We start from the raw sequence: 22200 nt of genomic DNA, 5'->3' as shown, positions 1-22200 counted from the left end.
ATCTGAAACTATATATTGGTTTGGAAACATTTGTGCTTTTTTGTAATAAATATTAAAGCCAAAATTATTCATTAATATGATTTTTTTCTGCAATCTTAAGGAAATAAGTAATGATAAAATAACCAATATCAAAGATTTAAAACAATAATTTCTATGATGTTTATAACTTTAGTCAACATATATTTGTTATAAAGCACTTTGAAGAATACTGTAGAAAATGAAAATATGAGTCAGGCATGTGCCTCGTCCTCATACGGGATTTACAGTCTGGTAAGGAATATAGACCATATGAGCCATGTACAACACAAACACTAGCTCTGCAAAGATTTGCTGTGAAGTTCGGCACATTCTTCCTACTCATGTTACAGTGGTCAAACTAGTCACACACTGCTATTGAGTATGGGTTTCTTTTGTGGTCATGGTTGCATAATTGAAAATACTAAACTTTATTGACTTATACACTTTGCTTGTGAATTCTATTATAGGCCATTTATGATGAACGTTAGTTTTCCTGATAGCCAATACAAGCTATTTAAAGAAAATGCCAATTTTATTACTGAAATCGTAATATTCTAGTGTAGAAATTCCAAATACAGATTTTAAGTAAGCAAATGCAACACAAAAATATACCCACAAATTATATACATACTCATGTCTTGTCACTTAGGTTTTCAGGGCCCCATCAAGAGTGAAACTAGAGGTCCACATACCATATACCTAAATATTTAGAAGTTTATAAATCCAGCTAATAAACTGTTTCTACCTTGGCAAATATGCCTTCCTACAGTTCCTAGAATTTATTCCTCAATCCCTTTTCTAATGAACGGCAAAGCAGGGAGGGCTGGTCTCAGAGAGCCCTTTTTGTCCCAACCCCATCTCATCCCAAGGAAAACCCACCCCAGCCCCCTTGACCAGCCCAGGCCTTGAAATGTGCTCGCCAGTTCCCTATCCACCCTCCTGGAACAGACCAGAAATGCCCTCCAGGGACAGAAAGATCAGTCTCCAGTGCCTGTGGTCTCACTCTGCAAGGAATGACACAGACTCCAGCGGGGCAAAACCCCAAGCAAAGGGTCCAGAGCGGGGTCTTTTTCCTGGATTTAAGGAGGTTTTCTATAGGATGAGTATATAGTAAAATTTCAACCAAAATAAAAAATGTTTTTGTGAGGTTTTGTATGCCACCTTGTGGTATTTTCATGAACACTTAAAATTTAACATGCTATAGAAGAAAATGAAGATGCTAAGCTAAAATAAAGGAAAAATATTTTCTGAAAGAGAATAATTGGTTTGAAAAGCTTTTTAAATATGATGAACATTTCAAGTGAAATTTTCTGATACTCCTATCTAAAATAACTCACTAAGATGTATAAAAGAAAACTTAAATATCTAGCAGCAAGTTTTATTTATAAACAAAAAAGATATATATTAAGTGCCTACTATGTTACAGGCACTAAAGTTATACAAGTGAGAAACAAAAATCCCTGCCCTCCTAGAGTTTACATTCCAGTAGGGTAGTGAAATAGTGACCAGCAGTTCTTAATATATTTATTTACTTACATTTAATCTTTTTTACTTAATCTTTATTGTATTTTTTCCATTTCCTTTTAGTCCCCTTGTACCCCCCCCCAGCAATTACTACACTGTTGTCCATGTCAATGAGCCCCTTTTTATTTTCGCTCAATCCCTCCACCCCTTGACCTCCCCCACCACTAACTGTCATCCTGCTCTCCATCATTTTCCTTATTAATTCAGTTTGTTCATATGGTATTTGTCATTCTCTGACTGGCTTATTTCACTTTGTTCTCCAGATCCATCCGTACTGTCACAAAGGGTAAAATTTTCTTTTCTACAACTGAGTAGTATTCCATTGTATAAATGGCCCACAGTTGTTTTATCTGTTCATCTACTGATGGACACTTGAGCTGCTTCAATAATTTGGCAGTTGTAAATAATCCTGCAATGACCATAGGGGTGCTTATGTTATTTTGAATTAGTGTTTTGGGTTCCTTCAGATATATTCCCAGAAGTGGGATTGCTGATTCAAAAGGCAGATCCACTTTTAATTTTTTGAGTTATCTCTGTACTGGTTTCCACAGTGGTTACACCAATCTGCCTTCCCAACAATAGTGCAAAAGAGTTTCCCTTTCTCTACATCCTCACCAGCACTTGTGGTTTTCATTAGCATTTCTCTGATGATTAGTTACATTGAATATCTTTTCATATGTCTATTGGCCATCTGTATGTCCTCTGGAGAAGTGTCTGTTCAGGTCCTTTGCACAGTTTTTAATTGTGTTGTTTGGTTTTTTTGGTGTTAAGTTTGATTAATTTTTTATGAATTTCATATATTAACCCCTTATCAGATGTATCGGCAAATATGTTCTCCCATTTTGTGGGTTGTCTTTCTATTTTGTTGATGATTTCCTTTGCTGTGCAAAACTTTTAGTTCGATGTAGTCCCATTTGTTTATTTTTTTCTTTTGTTTCCCTTGCCTGGGGAGATATATCTGATAAAAATTTCTATAAGCAATGTTTGAGATTTTGCTGCCTATGTTTTCTTCTATGGTTTTTATGATTTTGGGTCTAAAATTTAAGTCTTTGATCCGTTTTGAATATATGCTTGTGTGTGGTGTAAGAAGGTAGTCTAGTTTCATTTTTCTGCATGTATCGGTTCAATTTTCCCAACACCATTTATTGAATAAACTATCTTTAGCTCATTGTATGTGTCGCTTCCTCTGTCGAACATTAATTGACTGTAAAGGTATGCACTTATTTCTGGGCTTTCTATTCTATTCTATTGATCTATGTCTCTGTTTTTATACCAGTACCGTGCTGTTTAGATTACTGTGGGTTTACAGTATAGTTTGATATTAGTGTGATTCCTCCAACTTTGTTCTTTCTCATGATCATTGTTGCTATGTGGAGCTTTTTGTGGTTCCATATAAGTTTTTGAAATATTTGTTCTAATTCTGTGGAATATGTTATTGGAATCTTGATAGGAATTGTATTGAATCTATAAATTGCTGTGGGTACTAAGAACATTTTAATTATGTTAATTCTTCCTATTCATGAACATGGTATGTCCTACCACTTACTTGTATTTTTTTCAGTTTCTTTCTTTGGTGTCTTATAATTTTCCGAATACAGGTCTTTTACATCTTTGGTTAGGTTTATTCCTAGTTTTTATTATTTTTGAAGCAATTGTGAATGGGATTGTTTTCTTAATTTCCCTTTTTGTTGGTTCATTATTGGCATATAAAAATACACCTGTTTCTGAATATAAATTTTGTATCCTGCTACTTCACTGAATTGATTTATCAGTTCTAGTAGTTCCTTGGTGGAATCTTTGGGGTTCTCTATGTACAGTATCATGTCATTTGCAAATAATGACAGTTTTACTTCTTCCTTTCCAATGTGGATGCCTTTTATTTCTTCTTCTTGTCTGATTGCTATGGCTAGGACTTCCAGTACTATGTTGAATGAGAGAGGTGAAAGTGAACATCACTGTCTTGTTCCTGATTCTTAGAGAAACACTTATAGTTTTTGCCCATTGAGTATGATGCTGGCAGTGGGTTTGTCATATATGGCCTTTATTATGTTTAGGTATGTTCCTTTATCCCCACTTTGATGAGAGTTTTTATCATAAATGGGTGCTGGATTTTATCATATGCTTTTTCTGTATCTATTGATATGACCATGTGGTTTTATCCTCCATTTTTTAAATTTGGTGAATCACATTTATTGATTTGCAAATGTTGTACCAACCTTGAATTCCTGGAATAAAGCCCACTTGATCATGGTGTACGATCTTTTTGATGCATTGCTGTATTAAGTTGCTAATAATCTGTCTACTCAAATTCTCTGATTCTTCCTGATTTAGTTTTGGAAGATTGTTTCTAGGAATTTATGCATTTCATCCAGGTTGTCCAGTTTGTTGGCATAATATTTTTCTTACAGTCCTTTATTTCTTTGGTGTCAGTTGTTATTCCTCCTCTCTCATTTCTGATTTTATTTATTTGGGTCCTTTCTCTTCTTTTCTGATGGGTCTGGATAAAGGTCTGTCAATCTTGTTTATCTTTTCAAAGAACCAACTCTTGGGTTCATTGATTGTATCATTTTTTTAGACTCTATTTCATTTATTTCTTCTCTGATGTTGATCATTTCCTTCCTTAAACTCACTTATGGCTTTGTTTGTTGTTCTTTTTTAAGTTCCTTTAAGTGTAAAGTTGGATTATTTATTTGAGCTTTTTCTTATGTTTTTGAGATAGGCCTGTAATGCTGTGAATTTCCCTCTTAAGATTACTTTCCCAGTGTCCCACAGATTTTGGATTGTTCTGTCTTCATTTTCATTTGTTTCAAGGTACGTTTTGATTTCTTCCTTGATCTCGTTGTTGACCCATTCGTTGTTTAATAACATGTTATTTAGCTTCCACGTCTTTGCGGATTTTTCAGTTTTTCTCATGATTGATTTCTAGTTTCATAGCATTGTGGTTATAGAATATGCTTGATATGATTTCAGTCTTCTTAAATTTATTGAGACTCGTTTTGTGTCCTAACATGGTCTCTCCTAGAAAATGTTCCATGTGCACTTGAAAAGTATGTATATTCTGCTGTTTTGGGGTGCAGTGCTTAAACACCAAAAAGTGGGGCAGAGTAATTCCTGCAGTCAGGGCTATTGCTTTCTCTCCGGCTGATGCCACTTGGAGAGGAATGATTGTGGAAGAAAGATGGCTTCTGCAATATGGGGAATGACTCAGCACAGGAATCTTATGGATATTCCTTCAGTTCTCTCCCCAGAACTAGCAACCACAGACTTTCCTCAAGTGTCTCTAGTCCACTCTGCCCTTCCTTAGCCAGAGCCAGTGTAATTAGCTGCAAACAAAATTTTGTGCATTGGCCCTTTAAGGGACTCTCTGTCTCTAGCCATCTCTCCCTGGCAGACAGAAACCCTGCTGCTTTTCACAGTTGTATATTCTGGCTCTGGTGCTGTAGGCTGGGGAGCCCAGCTTGCAGTGTAGACCCAACGCTTCTCAGGGGAAACCCCCCAGCTGCTGAAACATCCCTCTGGAACTTCAGCTGCCACTCATGGGAGTTCAGACAGTCCTCTCACGCCTCCTCCACACTTTCTACCATACTTGTTGTGGTGAAGTGGTTTCTTCTGTCTGTCCTTGGTTATGTGGCTTCTCTCCAGCTAGTGTTTAGATGGTAATTCAGGATGATTTCTCTATAATTTAGTCGTAATTCTAGATTGGTCCTGGGAGGTTAATGTATCTTCTACTTCTCTGCCATCTTGGATCTGTCCATCTAATCTCAAATTCTCATTTATAGCCTTTGCACAGACATCTTGTTGGGATCTCTACCTTAATCCTTGATTAAAAGCATAAGAGTTCTCTTCTACTTATATTTGGACTGTGTAGAAAGTTGTAACAGTGTTTTGTTAGAGGTCTAAAAAGAGCTGGGCCTTATACTGGAAAACAATTAAAAAGTAATTATCTAACCATCCATTCATGTGGTATAAAAAGGACAAGTGAATTACCTAAACAAAATAGAAAGTTAAAAATCATGAATATAATAGAAATTAATGAAATAGGAAGTATACATATAATATGAAGATGAACCGAGTCAAATGTTGCTTCTTTGAAAATACTAATAGAGACAAATCTAGTAAGCATAATAAAAAATACACCTAGATTATTTATAAAGAAACAGTATTGTGTTGCAAAATGGTCAGAACTATGTATAATGAGAATGTATAAAATATAGGGATATTTCAAATAAATTTAAACTAACAAAATGGATAAATTTTGGAGAAATTTAATCTACAAAAATGGTTCCAGATGAAGTAATAAGCCAAATGATTTTACCAAACATTTATAATAAAAGTTAAGGAATACATAATGTTAACCTTACATAAATTTTTCAGAGTGTAGAAACAGAAACCTTGGTGTGAGGGTGGCATAATCTTGATATCAAAATCTGAAAAGGACAGAATGAGAAAGGAAAGTAGCAGGTCATGAACACAATTACAAAGACCTTAAAGAAGTTAGTATACTGAATCCAGTGACCTATAACAATACACATTATGACCAAATTGAGTGGTTCCCAAAAATGCAAGTTGGTTTAATGTTAAAAAAAATAATTCTCATAATTAATGGCTGTATCTCTTAAGAGACCTGGCAAGAAAGCAACAAAACACATAGAATTGTTTCAACTGAAGATAATTTAAGAAACTGTTTATAGAAGGATTAATGGAATCCAGAAGGGATGGTGGGACATCTGGTGACCAAATAATAACTGGAAATCTCTAAGCTGTGGGGCAAGGAGAGGAAATGCTCAGTGAGGGATGGGTGATGGAAGAGGGTTTAACCATCAGTATTTGTAGCCATGGGGGAAAGAATGCAACCTCTGCCAGAACCATAACAAACCAGAGCTGTGACAGCCATTGTGAAAACCGTGATGATCACTCTGGAAGCTGGAGTGAGAATGGATTGAAAAGGAGCAATGGAGAACTAGTTAGTAGTCTGTTACAATTATGCAGGTGCTAGATGGTAGCCTCGATAGCAATGGAGATGGTGAAACATAGTATCTGTTACATTTTGAAGCTAGATGAAACAATGTGCTGACAAATTCTGTTTAGAAGAAGAGAAAAGTCTATGATGATGCAAACTTTTTAGGCTTACAGACCTGGAATTGATGCTGAGATGAGGAAGACTAGGAGGAGCAGGTTTGAAAACAAGAGTTCAGTTATGAACATGTTGATTTTGAGATGCTTTTTATACATTCAAGTGGATCTGTTGAGTAGGCACTTGGATATGAGTCTGGAGTTCAGGAGATGGGAATTCAGCATTCCTTCATGCACGGTTCAGAGCTTTCCAAAATAACTTTAGGATGTGTCCCTTTGGGGCGGCTGAGGCATACTCTTTGCTGCAGAGATCTGCACTTGCTGTTGCTCTGCTACACTTCTTGTTAATCATTGCTGAGGCAGCGATCCAAAGCATCCAGTGATTGATTATACATAATCTAGGGTTTATTTATATTACCTGGCAGAGCAAACAGATGCTCAAGCAAGTTTCCTAGCTTTATGAATGATGGCAACAGAGGATTCCACCCCTCTCCCCTTTTTGATGGATATAGCTGATGCTAACACCACATGTAATGCAGCCAAGTTCTCAAAAATCTCATTCTCATTTGCAATTGGAAACAATGAGGAAAAACATGAGTAACATCGTTTTGCAATCACGTAAGTGCTTTGACTTTGCTAAGGAATTCACAATCCGATGTAATTTATGTCGAATTTCTGAGATTGTTCCAATATCACTTTCCTATTTTAACCTCAGTTTGCAATTTGAAAACTGGAGAGATGAGAATTTCTTTTTCCAGAATAATAATTGGAAATTCTTTGGAGTATCTTTCTTTTAGTCTGCTTCACAAACTTGAAGTCATTAACTTTTAATTATAACTTTCCTTTGAATTCCTGTCTGTGAATATTAGAACCTATAAGTCTTAGTTAGCATTGTACATAATTTTACTAAGAGACCTAAGTTATCTAGGATATAGGGCTTTGCCATTTCAGTTCTCTGAGGAAGAATCTGTGTTTGGCTCCAGGGCTAAAGAGTTTTATTCCAACTATGATAAATGACTGGAAGGTCATATGTAATTGGAGGAGATAGTGGTCACTGAAGGCGGCAAAGAAGCAGAAAGCTGAATCTTTTCTGTTCTCCCCTCACACAGATTTACCTCTTTCCACAGCATTAGCTTCACACCTCTCCTCTCTGAGAGGCTTTCTGTCCTTTAGGTTTTGTATCTCACAGACTTAAAGCTTCCCACCTGAGGAAGCTAAATAAGGAGTAGATCCACCTGATGGTGGATTCAGGGGTTTATCCACGGCAACAAAACACAGCAGGCAGGGAACTTCTGCCTTGGGATTCGGACTTCTACCCACAACAAAATTTTCCCATACCCACGGGCCTCTCCCTAGGTAAGGAAGGCAATGTTGCAGGCCACCTTGCAGGATGGTATAGAGCTGACTTAAGGAGACCATCTGCAGCGCGTTTTCAGTGTGAAGCTGGGGAATTACTTAGCGAGACCCTTGGTAGGAACCGAATAACTCGTTATTTGAAGGAACCGAGACTCAATTTTGGAAGCCATGAAAGTGTTCCTATATGGCCCAACTTTGGGAGTTTTGGGGCTTTGGGGATGAGTATTGGTCGACCTGGCCTGAAGAAGGTTGAAGGTTTTTTTTTTTTTTTTTTTTAGGGTTTTATTGAGATAGCTCATATACCATCAAATTCACTTATTTAAGGTGACAAATCAATAGTTTTTAGTATTCACAGAGTTGTGATTTTAATCATTTAATACAGAACCTTTAACTGTAAATAATTTGAAAGCAGCTGTGCTGAGGGGCAGCAGGAGAGGCTGAAAGACACACGTGCCTACCGTCCTCTAGTATTATTCGCCGCCTTCCGCCTGTTTCCACCACATCCACACCAACATGTTTGAATCCTTCCCCAGAGCTGCTCGGTGCCCCCGGCCCCAGAGACCTCACAATGCTTGCTGAGTACCATGAAACTGAACTTAAGTGGTCTCGGCGGGCCCAGGCCTCGGCAATGGTGGTGCTTTGCTCAGCAGGCACACAGCCCCTCTACACCTTGGCCAGGTCAAGGTGCAGGGCTCATAGTTGATGTCCACCTTAAATCCAGTCAGGCACCGACCCACAAATTTGATGTGTGCTTGATCTTGATGTTGACAATGGCCACATTGATGTCTTTTCGGACCACGCCCCTCCTGTACAACATGCAGCAGGCCATGTACTTGCCATGGTACTCTACCCTCTTGCTGGTTGGTTTGAAGCAGGCATTGGCGATCTTAGCCATGCAGCTGCTCATGGTAAGCCTTCTTGGATAAGGCGACTGGGTCATAGGAGGCCAGGGGGTGAGTGGAGGCGGAGCTAGGGTCCAGATTGGTCTAGAATTCCATCAAGTCTACAGTTCTGGATCCCATTGAATCAGCTGGAGGTGGTGATGGCGAACTCCATCTGCTCAATCAGATGATTGAGTTGGTGTATGTGGGCCATTCCATATCCAGGTTGTGCTGGCATATGTCATAGATGGCTTCGTTGTCACCATGAAGGCACAAAATGTTCTAGGGTCATGCGGGTGGTCAGGATGGAGTTGTATGGTTCCACCATGGCTGTGAAAACCTGGTGTGCTGGGTAAATGGCAAATTCGAGCTTGGACTTCTTGCCATAGTGCACCGAGTGCAGCTCCATGAACAAAGACATAAACCCCGTGCACAGAACGGATCTGGGCCAGGACCAAGTCAATGGTATAACAGTCTCTGGCATTATTGTTGGCTGCGCCTTTCTTCCCAGTGATCATCTGCTCCAGGTGGAAGAGCTGCCCGTAGGTCCCTGTGCACACTTCATTGACTGCGGGGGCCCCGAGTCCACAGACATTGCTGTGGGTGCATGCTTGCCAGGCTCGCTGAAGACATGTTCAAAGGGTCATCTCACCACCTATGGTTTTGTCACTGGGCATTTGATCAAGCTGATTTCCACATTCAAGACCCTACAGTTCCCCGCAGGCATGAAAGCTGGGGTAGCCATCTGTTCCCAGGGACAGAGGTTCACTTGCACAGAGCGGCTGTGCTGCTCGCCACACTCCCATCTCCTCTCAATCCAGCAATGCTCACCCAACCCTTCTTTTTCTTTTTAAAAGCTGAGCCTCGTTTTAATTTATCCCTTTTTCCTAAAGTGAAACTAGATTAACAAAATGTACAAATGATTTGAATGACATCATATGTTATTTTTGCCTCTAGGTGTTCATGTGAAAATATAGCTAAACAATTCAGTGATGCTTGGCATGATGTGGACATAAAAACTGGATGACTAAGAAGCATTTTAAATTATTAGTCTTGAAAACAGAGCCATCATTCACTGAACAGCACCTTTTTTATGAGGGCACAAATCCGGGCCATTTTGTACTGTGTTTGACCACCAGATGTCAGCCGTTCACTGCACTGGCAATAACTAGCCCGAGGAAATCTTGATGACAAATCTGTGTCAGTCGATGTCTCTTTCATCTTTCCTTCCCCCCATCCTCTTTCACTCCTTCCTGCTGTGACTGTCAGTCTGTCTAACCAATCAATTATCTATTGATCTGTCATCTATGTATTTTCTTATAACGCAAGTATCTATTCTCATCAGTCTAAATAATGAAAGTGTTTTAAGGAAAAAAAAAGTTTAAATATTTACATATACGAATGTGAAAATGATCCTAAAATGTTTTGTAAACTTTGATCTGGAATCCAGGGTTTTTTCAGCCCGGCAACTTTGGGACTAATGCAATATATTCAGCCTGTGTTTCAGAGTACACTTCCAACTGTCACCCAGAACCTTTTGCTTTTTGGAACCTTTTATTAGAGTCTTGTTGTTACTCTGGAATTATATTCTTATTGGAAGAGTTATCAACAACATATTGAGAAAACTATGCAATAGTTGGTTTTTAGAAAGCCTTTGAGGTGATTAAAAAACTACTGAAGAATTATGCAAAGAGAATTTTCATATGCCAACAACTTCTATTTTAATTGTTTTCTATCTAATGCCTTATTGAACTTTAAAATTTACTTTCTATGATCTCTCACTCCAAACTTTGTCAAGTGCCTGGCTGTGCTTCCATCGCTGAACCTAACATGATGAATTTATGCTTTCTTTTCCCTCTAGGTGGTGAGCTATTTGAGGTTTGGCAGATTAGCAGTTATCTATTAATACATTTTTCCCCCCTCTAAATGGAGTGCATCCAGGATGTAGTGGATTGTTGGTTGCCTGCTTAGCAACCATTTTCTTCTAGCCTTCCTTCCTATCTGAATTTTGTTTACAAGTCTAGCACTTATATTGTGGAGCCATGGAACTTAGGGAAAGTTGGTGCCACGCCAGCTTCACTCATGGACCTGAGTGGTCTAAAATAATCCCATTCCCTTTGCTAAGGATTAGCTCAGAAATGACCATGCGATGCACATGAGGGAAATTTTCTTAGAGGGTTCAAGGGAAACTTTCCTCAGTACTGAAAGAGTTAACTGCAAGATGGATTAGTGGCTCAATCTTTGCAAATCTATTGTCATTTCTGAAAAATACACTATTGTTCTTGTGTCTCAGAATCCTTTGGGGGAGGGGAGGTTGATATAGATATAGGGAGAAGTAGGGGAGTCTCAAATTTGCAGACACCTACCAGAGGCATCTTTTATATCACATAGAAAGAACATTCTAGAGAATGAAACCAACATGGAGGAAAACAGCTTTGGGAGGGAGAGGGAGAGGGAGTTTACACAAATCGTCGTCGGCAGCCGTCCGTCTCGAGAGACGATGGTGTAGCTTCTCAAGAGTCTATCTGCACCGCCGAGAATGGCTGTGCAGTCCGACTCGGGAGTGACACGGTATCTGTCTCCTCCCGTGTTGAATCGACATCTTGCGATGACGCTGGAGTGTCCTCTCCAGTGAAGCTGAAGCTACAGAGCCTGGGCAGGGTGATATGGAGGGTCTGCTGTTGCCCACGCAGCAGACCAGTTTACACAAATACAACTCAATGAAATAGCGCTTTGGATGGGGAAGCTTGTCTAGGCAGCTGGGAAACTATCTGGGAGCTGGGAGGGCAGTATTGCATGGCTATTTCAGAAAGAAATTTAATATGGGTTCTTCTTGGAGTGTGGATGGTGAGGAGAGTTGGGGGTAAGGGTAGGGGTGGTGGGGTGAGATGAGGATGAAGAGGTAACCAGCCTTCTGGGGAACTTTAGGGGTCCCCCTGGGTAAGTATTGAGACTTGGAGCCCTGCACAGGCCAGGTGAAGGAAATGAAGCCTGTAAGACCTGACTGGAAAACCAGGAAAGCTGGGTGCATACATGCCTCGATGTTATAGCCATCAGGCCCCAGTGGGAATCGGGCTGTGAGAAAATGCTTTATGTCCTTTGAAGCTTGCCCTGTTCTTTTACCTCGCTTGATCGCTTTATTGTACCAGCAGCAGAGGTTTTAACTTTATCTCAAAATGAACTTACCCTCCCTATTTTATGGCCATCTGAAGTGTTTGTGTCCAACATACCTTGACCCGAGGGAGATCTCAACGTTCCTTCAATTGTTATCCCTGAACAACATCTGTTTTTTTTGTAATCGGCCTGTTTAACATTGATTGATGAGTTTCGTGTGCATGCTATATGCCCTTAAGCTTACTGCACTGAATAAAAGACCTTGCTGCACCAACTTGGCTATCCAGCCCATTTACCATTGTTCCTGTAAACTACCCTGATCTCAAGCCCTGTTGCTACTCCTAATGTGCCCAGCATTGCCCCTTAGCCCTCCACTCCCTTACTAAAACATCACCTTCTTCATGAAAACTCAGTGCTCTTCAGTCAGAAGTTTGACAGTCGTTTGCATGTGCTCATCTTATACTTTACACCATAGTCATTACATAAGCTTATTTTAGCTCTCTTGCTAGATTACAAACCCTGGAGGGCAAGACTGTGCCTTTTTTTAATCTTTGCATTTTGCACACCATAAAGCTTAATCAATGCCTGCTGAATGAATCCTTTGCCTTTCTATTTAATTTTAATTGAATTACTTGGGGACATATTTTACTACAGATATGAGAATTGTGTGTTTTTTTTTCTTAAGAAAGGAGCACTTCCTTTTTAATGAAGGCCAAACTAGACTCAGAACAAGGCTCCAGAAATGTGAAACTCTAAAATATTTCTGTGAATTGTATGACATCTGAGAAATACAAAAGTACAAAAGAAAATAAACTAAAAAAAAAAAAAATTAATGTCTATTATATGTAATAAGTCTATTATAGGTAAAGAGGCATTGGGATTAGTATAACTAGATTAATCAATTTATTTATTTGGGCATCATTTTAAAAATCCATTAATGTATGTTATGAGGTTACATTTGTTTTTCTCTTCTAACACACACACACAAAAGAAAGAAAGAAAGAAAGAGAAAAGAAAGAAAGAAAGGAAGAAAGAAAGAAAAAGAAAGAAAGGGAAAGAAAGAAAGGAAGGGAAAGATGTACATACCGCTAGAAGGTAAATCACAGTAAAGCTGGGATATTGCCTTTCAGCACCGTGTCCCCAGTACTTAAAGAGTTTTTTGCTTGTTAGATGTTCAGAAGTGTTTATTAAATGACAAACAGTTGTCAGAAATGACCTTTGAATCATGGAAGAAGACTTCCCCAGCTAGGTCAATTTAGAACACTTAAGACTCACCTTTCTAAGACCCTCTCTTAGAAAGGGCTGGAGGGCCAACAGCTGGCCCATCTCTGGTTAGAAAGGGCTGATGAATTATTCATAATAGCTAAGAAGTGCAAATTAAATGTCCATTGACTGATAATGGGATAAAGAGAATGTGATATAAACATATAATGGAATACTATTCAGCCTTAAAAAAGAAGGAAATCCTGGAGAAACAAGATGGCGGAGGAGTAAGTGGAAGCTACACTAACTTCCTCCCAGAACTAGTCTGGATTTACAATGTAATTTTGGAGAAATCATCTGGAATAACCAACCGAACACCAGCTGGAGAGAAGTCTTATAACCACGGAGAGACAAAAAAGGCCACTACATCACAACGTGACCGGTAGGGAGTGCGGAGACACGAAGGGCTGGCTGGGCTCACACGGGTGGCAGCTGAAGGGGCTGAGAAACAGCTCAGCAGCCAGGGATTCCCCCTGAGAAGGGCAGGGTCTAAACCCCCAGCTGAGCTTCCCAGCCTACAGCAACAGAGTGGAAAGTAAAATAGTATCCAGCTGAGAAAAGCGAAAAGCCACAGGGTTTCTTGCTAGCCGGAGAGAAACAGCTGGAGAAAAAGAGCTCTTAAGCGGATCACATACAAAAATATTTTGGCCCCCACTTACCCTGGGCTCAAGCGGAGGAAAAGGCAGGGAGGACTGGAGATGCTTGGGGAGAGTTTGGCCTGGTGGCTTTGAGGGGAGAACTGAGGGAGCGGCCTACCGGGTCCCAGTGCTGACTCATCCCCAGTACTGCAGGCAGACCATTCCCGGCCAAGTGGCGTCAGCCTGAGGGGAAGCAAAGGCCCTGCCTACAGGAAATAAGCTGCCACACCCACGGTCCTTAAGCCTGACAGCTAATCACAGATTGAATAGATTAACAACTAAGAAGCCAGACAAAGGCAGTAGATCCCTGGAAGTCTCCAACAGGCTGCCTAGGCCCAGACTGGTACAGGATCTGACGCCACCAGGGGCAGATCCAGGAAGTGCAGATCATTCTAAGAAGCACCAACAAACAATAGGAGTCACAAAAATGGGGAGACAGAGAAACAACCCCCCATCGAAAGGAAAGGTAGAGGCCCCAGAAAGAGTGCTAAATGAAATAGAGGGGAGCCAACTATCAGATATGGAATTGAAAGCACGGATTATGGAGAAGCTCAATGAGCTCAGCGGAAACTACAAAGAACTCCAGAAAAACTACAGTGAACTCCAGAAGAACTATAAGGAACTTACTGAGAATTATGCCAGCATCAAAAAGGACATGGAAGCTATCAATAAGAGCCAGGAGGAAATGAAGAATACGATCTCTGAATTGAAGAACACAGTAGAAGGAATTAAAAACAGGCTAGAGGAAGCAGAAAATCGGATCAGCGAGCTGAAGGACAACGTAGACAAAAACTCACAGACAGTGCAACAGAATGAAAAAAGGCTGAACAAGACTGAAGAGGCTCTAGGACAGCTGCAGGACAACATGAAACGTAATAATATCCGTATCATAGGAATTCCAGAGGAGAAGAAGAAGAGCAAGGGATAGAAAACCTCTTTGAAAAACTAATGACAGAAAACTTCCCTAACATGACGAGAGAAAGAGTCACACAAGTCCAGGAAGCACAGAGGGTCCCAATGAAGATGAACCCCAACAGGCCCACTTCAAGACACATCATAATTAAAATGCCAACATTCAAAGACAAAGAGAGAATCCTAAAAGCAGCAAGAGAGAAACAACTAATAACATACAAGGGAGCTCCAATAAGGCTATCATCAGATTTCTCAGCAGAAACACTACAAGCCAGAAGGGAATGGCAAAATATATTCCAAGTAATGAAAAACAAAGGCCTACAACCAAGAATACTCTACCCAGCAAGGCTCTCATTCAAAATGGAAGGTGAAATAAGGAGTTTCCAAGACAAAAGAAGGTTAAAAGAATACATCTCCACCAAACCAGTATTGAAAGAGATGCTAAAGGGTCTGCTTTAAGAAGATGAAGAAATAGAGAGAGACAGAGAGGAACACGAATACAAAGGGGGAAAATGACAATGAATAAGTACTGAAAGAAAGAAGGAACTTCTACCATTTGCAACAACATGACTGGAACTAGAGAGAATTATGCTTAGCGAAATAAGCCAGGCAACAAAAGAAAATTACCTTATGCTATCACCTGTTACAGGAAACTAATGAACAACACAAACAAATGAGCAAAATTGAACCAGAGGTATGTAAACGAGGAATAAACTAACAGTAACAAAGGGGGAGATGGGAGGGAGAGAAGTGGTAAGAAGGGGAAGGGTCTAGTCAAAGAGCATGTATAAATGACCCATAGACATGGACAACTGGGTGGGGACTGAATGTGGGAGAAGGGAGGGACAGGGTGCAGAGAAGCAAGAGGGGGAAAAAAGTGAGACAACTGTAATGGAAAAACAAACAAACAGAAAAATTTTTAGTGGGGGGAAAAATAAAAATATAAAGAATAGAAATGCAAGTTCAGTGAATATTAGAAGGACAAGGATTTTCCTTCACACTGTATATATTTTCTCCCTATCTGATCCCTCCAGAATTTGGCATTCTAAAGAAGTAAGTAATGACCTAAGTTTCTTTGCATAAAACTAATAAGACCAGTTGTTAATAACGATTTTTTTGACTAAGACTTTGACTGGAATGTCATGCCTAAAGGAGACATGCTTGGGCTTTGGTTGTTACCAAAAAGCCCTGAGCAACTGGGACTGACTTTCAAAGGTAATAAAAGTCCACGAGATAAAAGGCCTGGTACCTTGGATGGATGAGCGGTCCATAGCAATCTTTCCAGGGAAGGAGCGAAGGTTGTTTTCCTGAAAGATGGCTAGAAGGGACCTTAAGGCACAATGGAAAACCAGGAGGACCTGGAAAAGACAGGTGTTTACAGGCAAGGCTGAATGCCAGGTATGTGGCTCAGCTTCTGTGCCCTGAAGGGCAGACTGAAGGTCACCCTAAATGTTCCTTGCGTAAGTTCCAGCAAAGCAGAACTAAAGATCATAAGTGATCATTTGCTGCTCTTGTTGTGTTTATGCAAATGAACAGGATAAATTAAAAATGAACTTAATGCAGTCCCTTTAATGACAAGGAGGGTAATCTTAGGGAGAAAAATCAAGATTCAAGGAAGATCACAATGCCCAGTGGTAAACTATAAAGTAGTGCAGCTAACCATCTTTAAAGTTTCTTTTCATTTAAAATTTGTTTTCATTTGAAAGTTAAACTATGTCTGTGGCATTATCAAAGATGTTTAATTTACAGGCAAGAAGAATGTCAAATGCCTTGCAACTGGATGTCTTTCCTATAAGACAGTCCTACAGATCTATAAACTTGTGTGTGGGTTATGTTACATAAATTAACATGTGTTTTCTGTTTTCAAAGGGCATAAGCCTACGATCTCATTACCTGAGTGATTGTCTGTACATATAGACCTCACTTAATCCTGTCTGCATTGCTGCCTCCTGAGACTCACTGGATTGGCTGAACTAAGTGGCTGGGTTGGTGAAGAACGGGGTGGTCTGTGGGCTTCACTTTAAAACTGGTTTCTCTTTTCTATCCTAATGGCTTGGACAGAAAGAGCCCAGAGGCCTGAGAGGGGGGAAACCTAAAATATTTCCCTCAGTCCAAACTAAGTATAATGGGCAAAAGGGTTTTGGACAGGTGAGATGTACCTGGCATACCTTCCTCCAAAGAAGCCCTTCTTTTCCCTAATGTGGGACATTGAAAAATTAATACCTGTCTTTTGTCATCTAGTGGTTACGGATTGAATGATGTCCTTTAACCCTGTTGCCCCCAGAATACAACAAGGATGCCAGCCTGTTAAACCAAGCATGCCGTTGTCCAGAGACAGCCAACCAACCTGGAGTCTGCACGATCCTTCCCCTTGTAGGAAGGCCACCCTCCCCTCCACATCCCCACTCTTATTAGGGATTTCTTGACATGAAACTATGGGGGGTGGGGTTGCTGGAGGGAGGGAGTGTACTGGGCAGAGGGGAGCAAAGGGAAAAAAAATTGGAACTACTGTAACAACATAATAAAATATACTTTAAAAAATTTACTGAAACTGGAGCACATTATGCTAAGTGAAGTAAGCCAGCCACAGGACAATTATGTATGATTTCACTTATATAAGGGGGGCAGGTTAAATGGGGAGTTGCTATTTAACAGGTAAAAAGTTTCAGTTATGCAAGATAAGTTGTAGAGCTCTACTGTACAACATTGTGCCTATAGATAACAATGCTGTGAGTTTTGAAGGTTTAAGAGGAGAAACTGATCTCTAGTGGGGACCATAGGCAGACAATGCAGGTGATGTCTCCACCTCTATGAGACCCAGGTATGAGGATCAGCCCTCCCAAAGGTGGCTGTGTGTATGTCCTAAGTGCCCAGCACAAAACTTCAGCCCTTAGAGGCCAGGTACAGTTCTCCGATAGGGTGATCTGGATTGGGGTACCCTCCAGGCAGCGAGGGAGTAACAACTTTCTTAGGAGTGCTTTACAGAACAGTCTTTAACAGTGGTATCACGAGGCATTAAGTGCAATTTCAGCGCGGACGAATCGGACTAGAGAATGCCTCTGTGGTGGCTGCAGATGTGCTGATTTCATGCTCCCTATTCTCCTTTTGGGACCTGGAATTTTTCTGACAATTCCAGAGAAGGAAAGGAGGGGAAAGCCAATCATTCAAAGGTTGGTAATTGACTTTCTGCCTTAAGAAAGGTAAAGACTTGAGCAATTAGCTGGGAAAATACAAGGTATTTGACCATATTTGTACCATAAGTTTGGGGAGCATGTTATATTGGCTATAGATAAAATTGAGACAGAATAGTGAGAAGTTAGTAAAATTCCTGGGCATATGGAATGGGGAAACTGAGACAAGAAAATTAAACAAGGCCAAAGAGTTTAAGCAATTTACACCCAGCTGGCAAGTCGCAAGACCTTATCTCCCCTAACCAAGGACACCTGAGAGCAAATGGTTTATGCCTCTCCTCCCTAACCAGAGAATAAGTAGCCTTCCTGGCCATAAACCACAGGTGTGCCAGGAAGAGAGGAATGCAAACACAAATGGGGAGATAACCTCAAGACAAAGGGAGGAAGCAACTCCCCTTTCAGCTCCCCTTCCCTTTACTCCCAAGACAAACTGCAGGTCGGTGCTCCCCCTAGGCACTTCCCCATCCCACATTCCTATGTTCCGCCATATAAACTTGCTTCTGAAAGCTCAAGGTAAGGTGCATGTAGGGTGTTTAGCCCCCACCTTCTCAGATTGCTGCCCTCTGATATTAATAAAAGTGCAAGTATAATCCAATCCCTGTCTCTGCTTTTTGGCTGAGCGGTGACAGACAGAATGAACACCCCCCCCCCCCACTTCCCGCCTCCCAGCTTGTCTGCCCTCTGGTTTCAAAATGAGGGGAATGCTCTTGAGTCGGTACTGCCAATATCTCAGTCATTTACAGAAGAATGCCAGCTAATGAAGGCGAAATGGTAGAATTAGCCATTCATCATTATTTTCATGATTCTCATTGATGTGGTGAAAGGCGAATGAAGGAGTGGTCAGAGAGAACAAACGCATTCTTTTTTTCAGAAGGAAGATCACAGGAATCAAAAAAGGTGGGGTTTAGGGGGATAGTTATTTTTTACGAACCAGGGGTATGGACTTGGAGGGGGGGATTGCTGGGGGAGGGAGATGCTGGGTGGAGGGGAGTAAAGGGGAGAAAATTGGAACTGTTGTAACAATATAATCAATAAAATACATAAAAAAAAAAAGGTGGGGTTTCTACATGGGGAGGGCATCTAAGTTAAATTTTAATTAGAAGGTGAAGTAAACATATGGGAAGTGACAATTCTTTCAATCAGATCCTCTTTGGTATCAATTATGAAGGAAAATAAGTCTATGTTAAGTTGGATTTTCTATATAACATAGCTGAAAGACATTATATTTTTTGCAAAATAGCCTGCATTTTTTCATGATTAGATAATTAAATCACTCGTATCCCAAGTATATAATACCTGAATTAGAGTTCTATAGTCTGTTCTTAAAAAAAAATTATCAGCCTCTTACTATTGCATTGCTGGGATATGAAAATGATGTTTTAAAATTATTGTTTAAAAAGAAAACTATTGGTAACCTACACTGATTTATTTGCATATGTAATTTGAGACACAGTTTCCCTTTTAGCTCTGGTCACCTTTTATTAAAAGTATTTTCTGATTGACAAACAGGCAAAAACTCTCTTTGAATTTTAAGTCTGGTTTTACACATGTATATAAACTCTTAGGCTGGATTTTAATTTATATTGGCTACACAAAGTATCCTTTTAATTTCAATACATACAATATTTCTATTGGCTGAAGACATTAAGTAGGTTTCACTGTATCTGTGTTTTGTGTAACTTATACAAAAACTGTGTTATGTTGCAGCTAAGAATGAGCGGCCGGAGAGAAACAAAGCAGGGCCCCCACCATTACAGTCTAACAAAGGACTTAATACAGAAGGCCGGAGCAAAGGAAGACAGTCTCTCCAATTAACTCAGCAGTCCTGAGCTCGGTCTGATAAGATTGCCAGGTGTCCTAAGCATCACAAGCAAAAATAGCTCGAGAGTCCTTGAGACTGTGCTGAGTAATGGGGGCTTCTGTAACAATCTTACTAAGAATGCAGGGTGTTCTGAATATCACAAGTGCAACTGCACTGGAGGAAGAGGGGGGCTGGGAAAGGGGAGCCTCTGTTCAATTTCACTAAGACAAAGAGCCTTTCCTGAGAAAGCAAGCCTTTGCAGCTGTACATTATTTCAGAAGGGGGAGAAGGGGGAATCTAGAAGCTGACTTAGGTATATAACCCCTGAACCCCAAGAGTTGGCACACTTAGATTAGCTAGGTACCCACTTGTAGTCTTGGCTCAAGTGAATAGAACAAACTTACTAACAACTTTATTTTCTCTATATGTGGGGCATTTAGATGAGCTGGGTTCCTGCTTGCAGCCTTGTGCTCGTGTGTTTCATAAGTAAACTTGTTGTCTCATTTCCACTATACGTGTTCATCTCTTGATTGAATTATTCTCTTGCAAAGGAGACAAGTTCCAAGATGGGGGGGGGGCTCCTGATTTGGGTCTCTCCCCTCCAAAACTGTTGTATATAAAATCCTGAAATATGCAAAAATTGCAAAATACACTCTGACAACTGATGCTCTGAAAACACTTTATTACACAAATTACATTCAGATTCTGAAAATAGTGATCTAACAGTGTACCATCTAAAAATAAGACATCCCAAAAACACACCAACTGAAGAAGAAAATTTAAAAAAAAAGAATTTAAATAGACTTTTTTCTTTCCCTTGTTGCAATATAATGCTAGTGATTTTAAAAAAATAGAAGGAGATTTAGCAGCTTCGTCATCAGGCTGAGAACGCTGAACAGGAAAGGCACCAAAGAAAGACATTGGCAATGGAAGCGCTAATGGGAAAATACTGTGTTCAAGCAGAGAATGGCATTATTTACATCTACAGAAGAGTCCCAAAAATGTAAATGAGCAAACCTTCCATCACAGATTAGTAGTATGATGGAAAAAGAGGACTGTTTCTCTATTCTATGTTCATATATAAAGACAATGGCACTGTTGTGAACTTTTAGGAAGCTCCTCAACTAGGAACAGAAGCCAACTAAACCAAAATGAAGTAAATAAAATGTGTACAGTCCCGCAGAGACTAGTACAGTTTACAATTAGATACACAAACTCTAAACGTGCTAAAGGGAAAGGAATCTGGCATTCTTGGTAAATTCCATCAACCTAATCGAAGCCTGGTTTTCAGGAGGAGGCGAGCGCGGGTGTGGGCAATGGTGCTGAATACTCCTCCTCCGATTCACTTCCATCATCTTCATCTTTCTCTTGGTCGCTTCCCTCGGTGCTCAGGCGGTCAAACCCTTTTCGACTGTAGCCTTTACGGCTTGCAAAGAAATTTCCGAGGTTTAAGCCTCCAGTTCCCTTTCCTGAAGAAAACAGTAACAAAATTGAGATGAAGTTTACACAAAGGATTCTGTTTCTTTGTAAATTCTTAAATAGTAAACAAAGTTGGAAGATGTGGATGAACAACAACAACAAAAAAAGAGGTTTGCATAGAGAGAAACTGATCCTACCAAGTCAGATACTACTGCACATGTGTACTGAAATACATAAGTCAAAACAAAGTTCCCCTGGGTTATGTGTTTCTGCAGGATTATTTCAGATTCACTTTTCACCTACTACTTTTTCTAGGTTCTGGGGAATTGGCATCCCACAAGCAGCCTTCATTTCAGTGACTATGAAGAGGTCATCTTTACAATGACAAGCAATGACATGCCAACAGGAGTGACAGAAAATATATTGAAGACAAATGGAATCAGACAAAAGGCAAGGGAAGAGAATGAGATACGGAACGGCAAGGTGGGAAATGAAACTGGGAAATTTGCCGCCAGAGCCACACACTTGCGTTCAGTTCATAGTTCACGTTCTGCATTTAATGCTGGGAGATTCTATGCTGCACACAGGGTTAATTTTCAGAGAGAAAATACAAATTGTCTCCTTGCCCTTCAAAAGACAGGAGCATGTTGACTTTGAACTGTATGTGAAGGATTCCAAAATGTCACAGGCATACCTCTGAGTCTTCCCCGTATTCTTCCTGAACTTGCCTCGAGTTTGTGTTCAGAATCTGCTAGAAAAAGATGGTACATTTCAAAGTGAGTCCCAATCACCCTCCTCAATCCATGGGCTCTCAACTTTCAATTCAAATTCAGGAATTCATAAATGCTTAACAAGGTATGGCTCTGGTCTGTATGCAATTCCAAGAAAAAAAAAGTAACATAGTAATTGTCGTGCACATCAGGGCTACATCTGGGTTTGAATCCTGCCTGTGTCTCTTCCAGGCTGTGCAATCTCGATAAATGACTTCTCTGAACTTCAGTTTTCTCCTC

The 22200-nt window shown here is 40.2% G+C and overlaps 2 protein-coding genes across 12 annotated transcripts in view; one reads left to right on the top strand and one right to left on the bottom strand.

Moving 5' to 3' along the window:
• The window catches only part of GIN1 (gypsy retrotransposon integrase 1), a 51035-nt gene extending 29346 nt beyond the window's left edge, over window positions 1-21689 (top strand). Inside the window, exon 8 of the mRNA XM_090276538.1 lies at window positions 21506-21689. Coding sequence (XP_090132664.1) covers window positions 21506-21549 — 44 coding nt within the window. The 3' untranslated portion in view covers window positions 21550-21689. The remainder of the gene's footprint in view (window positions 1-21505) is intronic.
• PAM (peptidylglycine alpha-amidating monooxygenase) overlaps window positions 20437-22200 on the bottom strand; it is a 299875-nt gene continuing 298111 nt past the window's right edge. For 7 of the 11 annotated variants that reach the window (XM_090276530.1, XM_090276535.1, XM_090276525.1 and 4 more), the window contains 2 exons: window positions 21885-21941; window positions 20437-21240 (listed from right to left, as the gene is read on the bottom strand). In XM_090276530.1, coding sequence (XP_090132656.1) covers window positions 21059-21240; window positions 21885-21941 — 239 coding nt within the window. In that variant the 3' untranslated portion in view covers window positions 20437-21058. The remainder of the gene's footprint in view (window positions 21241-21884; window positions 21942-22200) is intronic. The other 4 variants (XM_090276531.1, XM_090276536.1, XM_090276529.1 and 1 more) reach the window with 1 other exon arrangement.

Source organism: Furipterus horrens, unplaced genomic scaffold (genome assembly GCF_987537825.1).
Source record: "Furipterus horrens unplaced genomic scaffold, mFurHor1.1.pri manual_scaffold_5, whole genome shotgun sequence".
Lineage (NCBI taxonomy): Eukaryota > Metazoa > Chordata > Mammalia > Chiroptera > Furipteridae > Furipterus > Furipterus horrens.
Note: the sequence above shows the minus strand (reverse complement) of the source record. Positions and strands in the feature narration are given on the sequence as shown.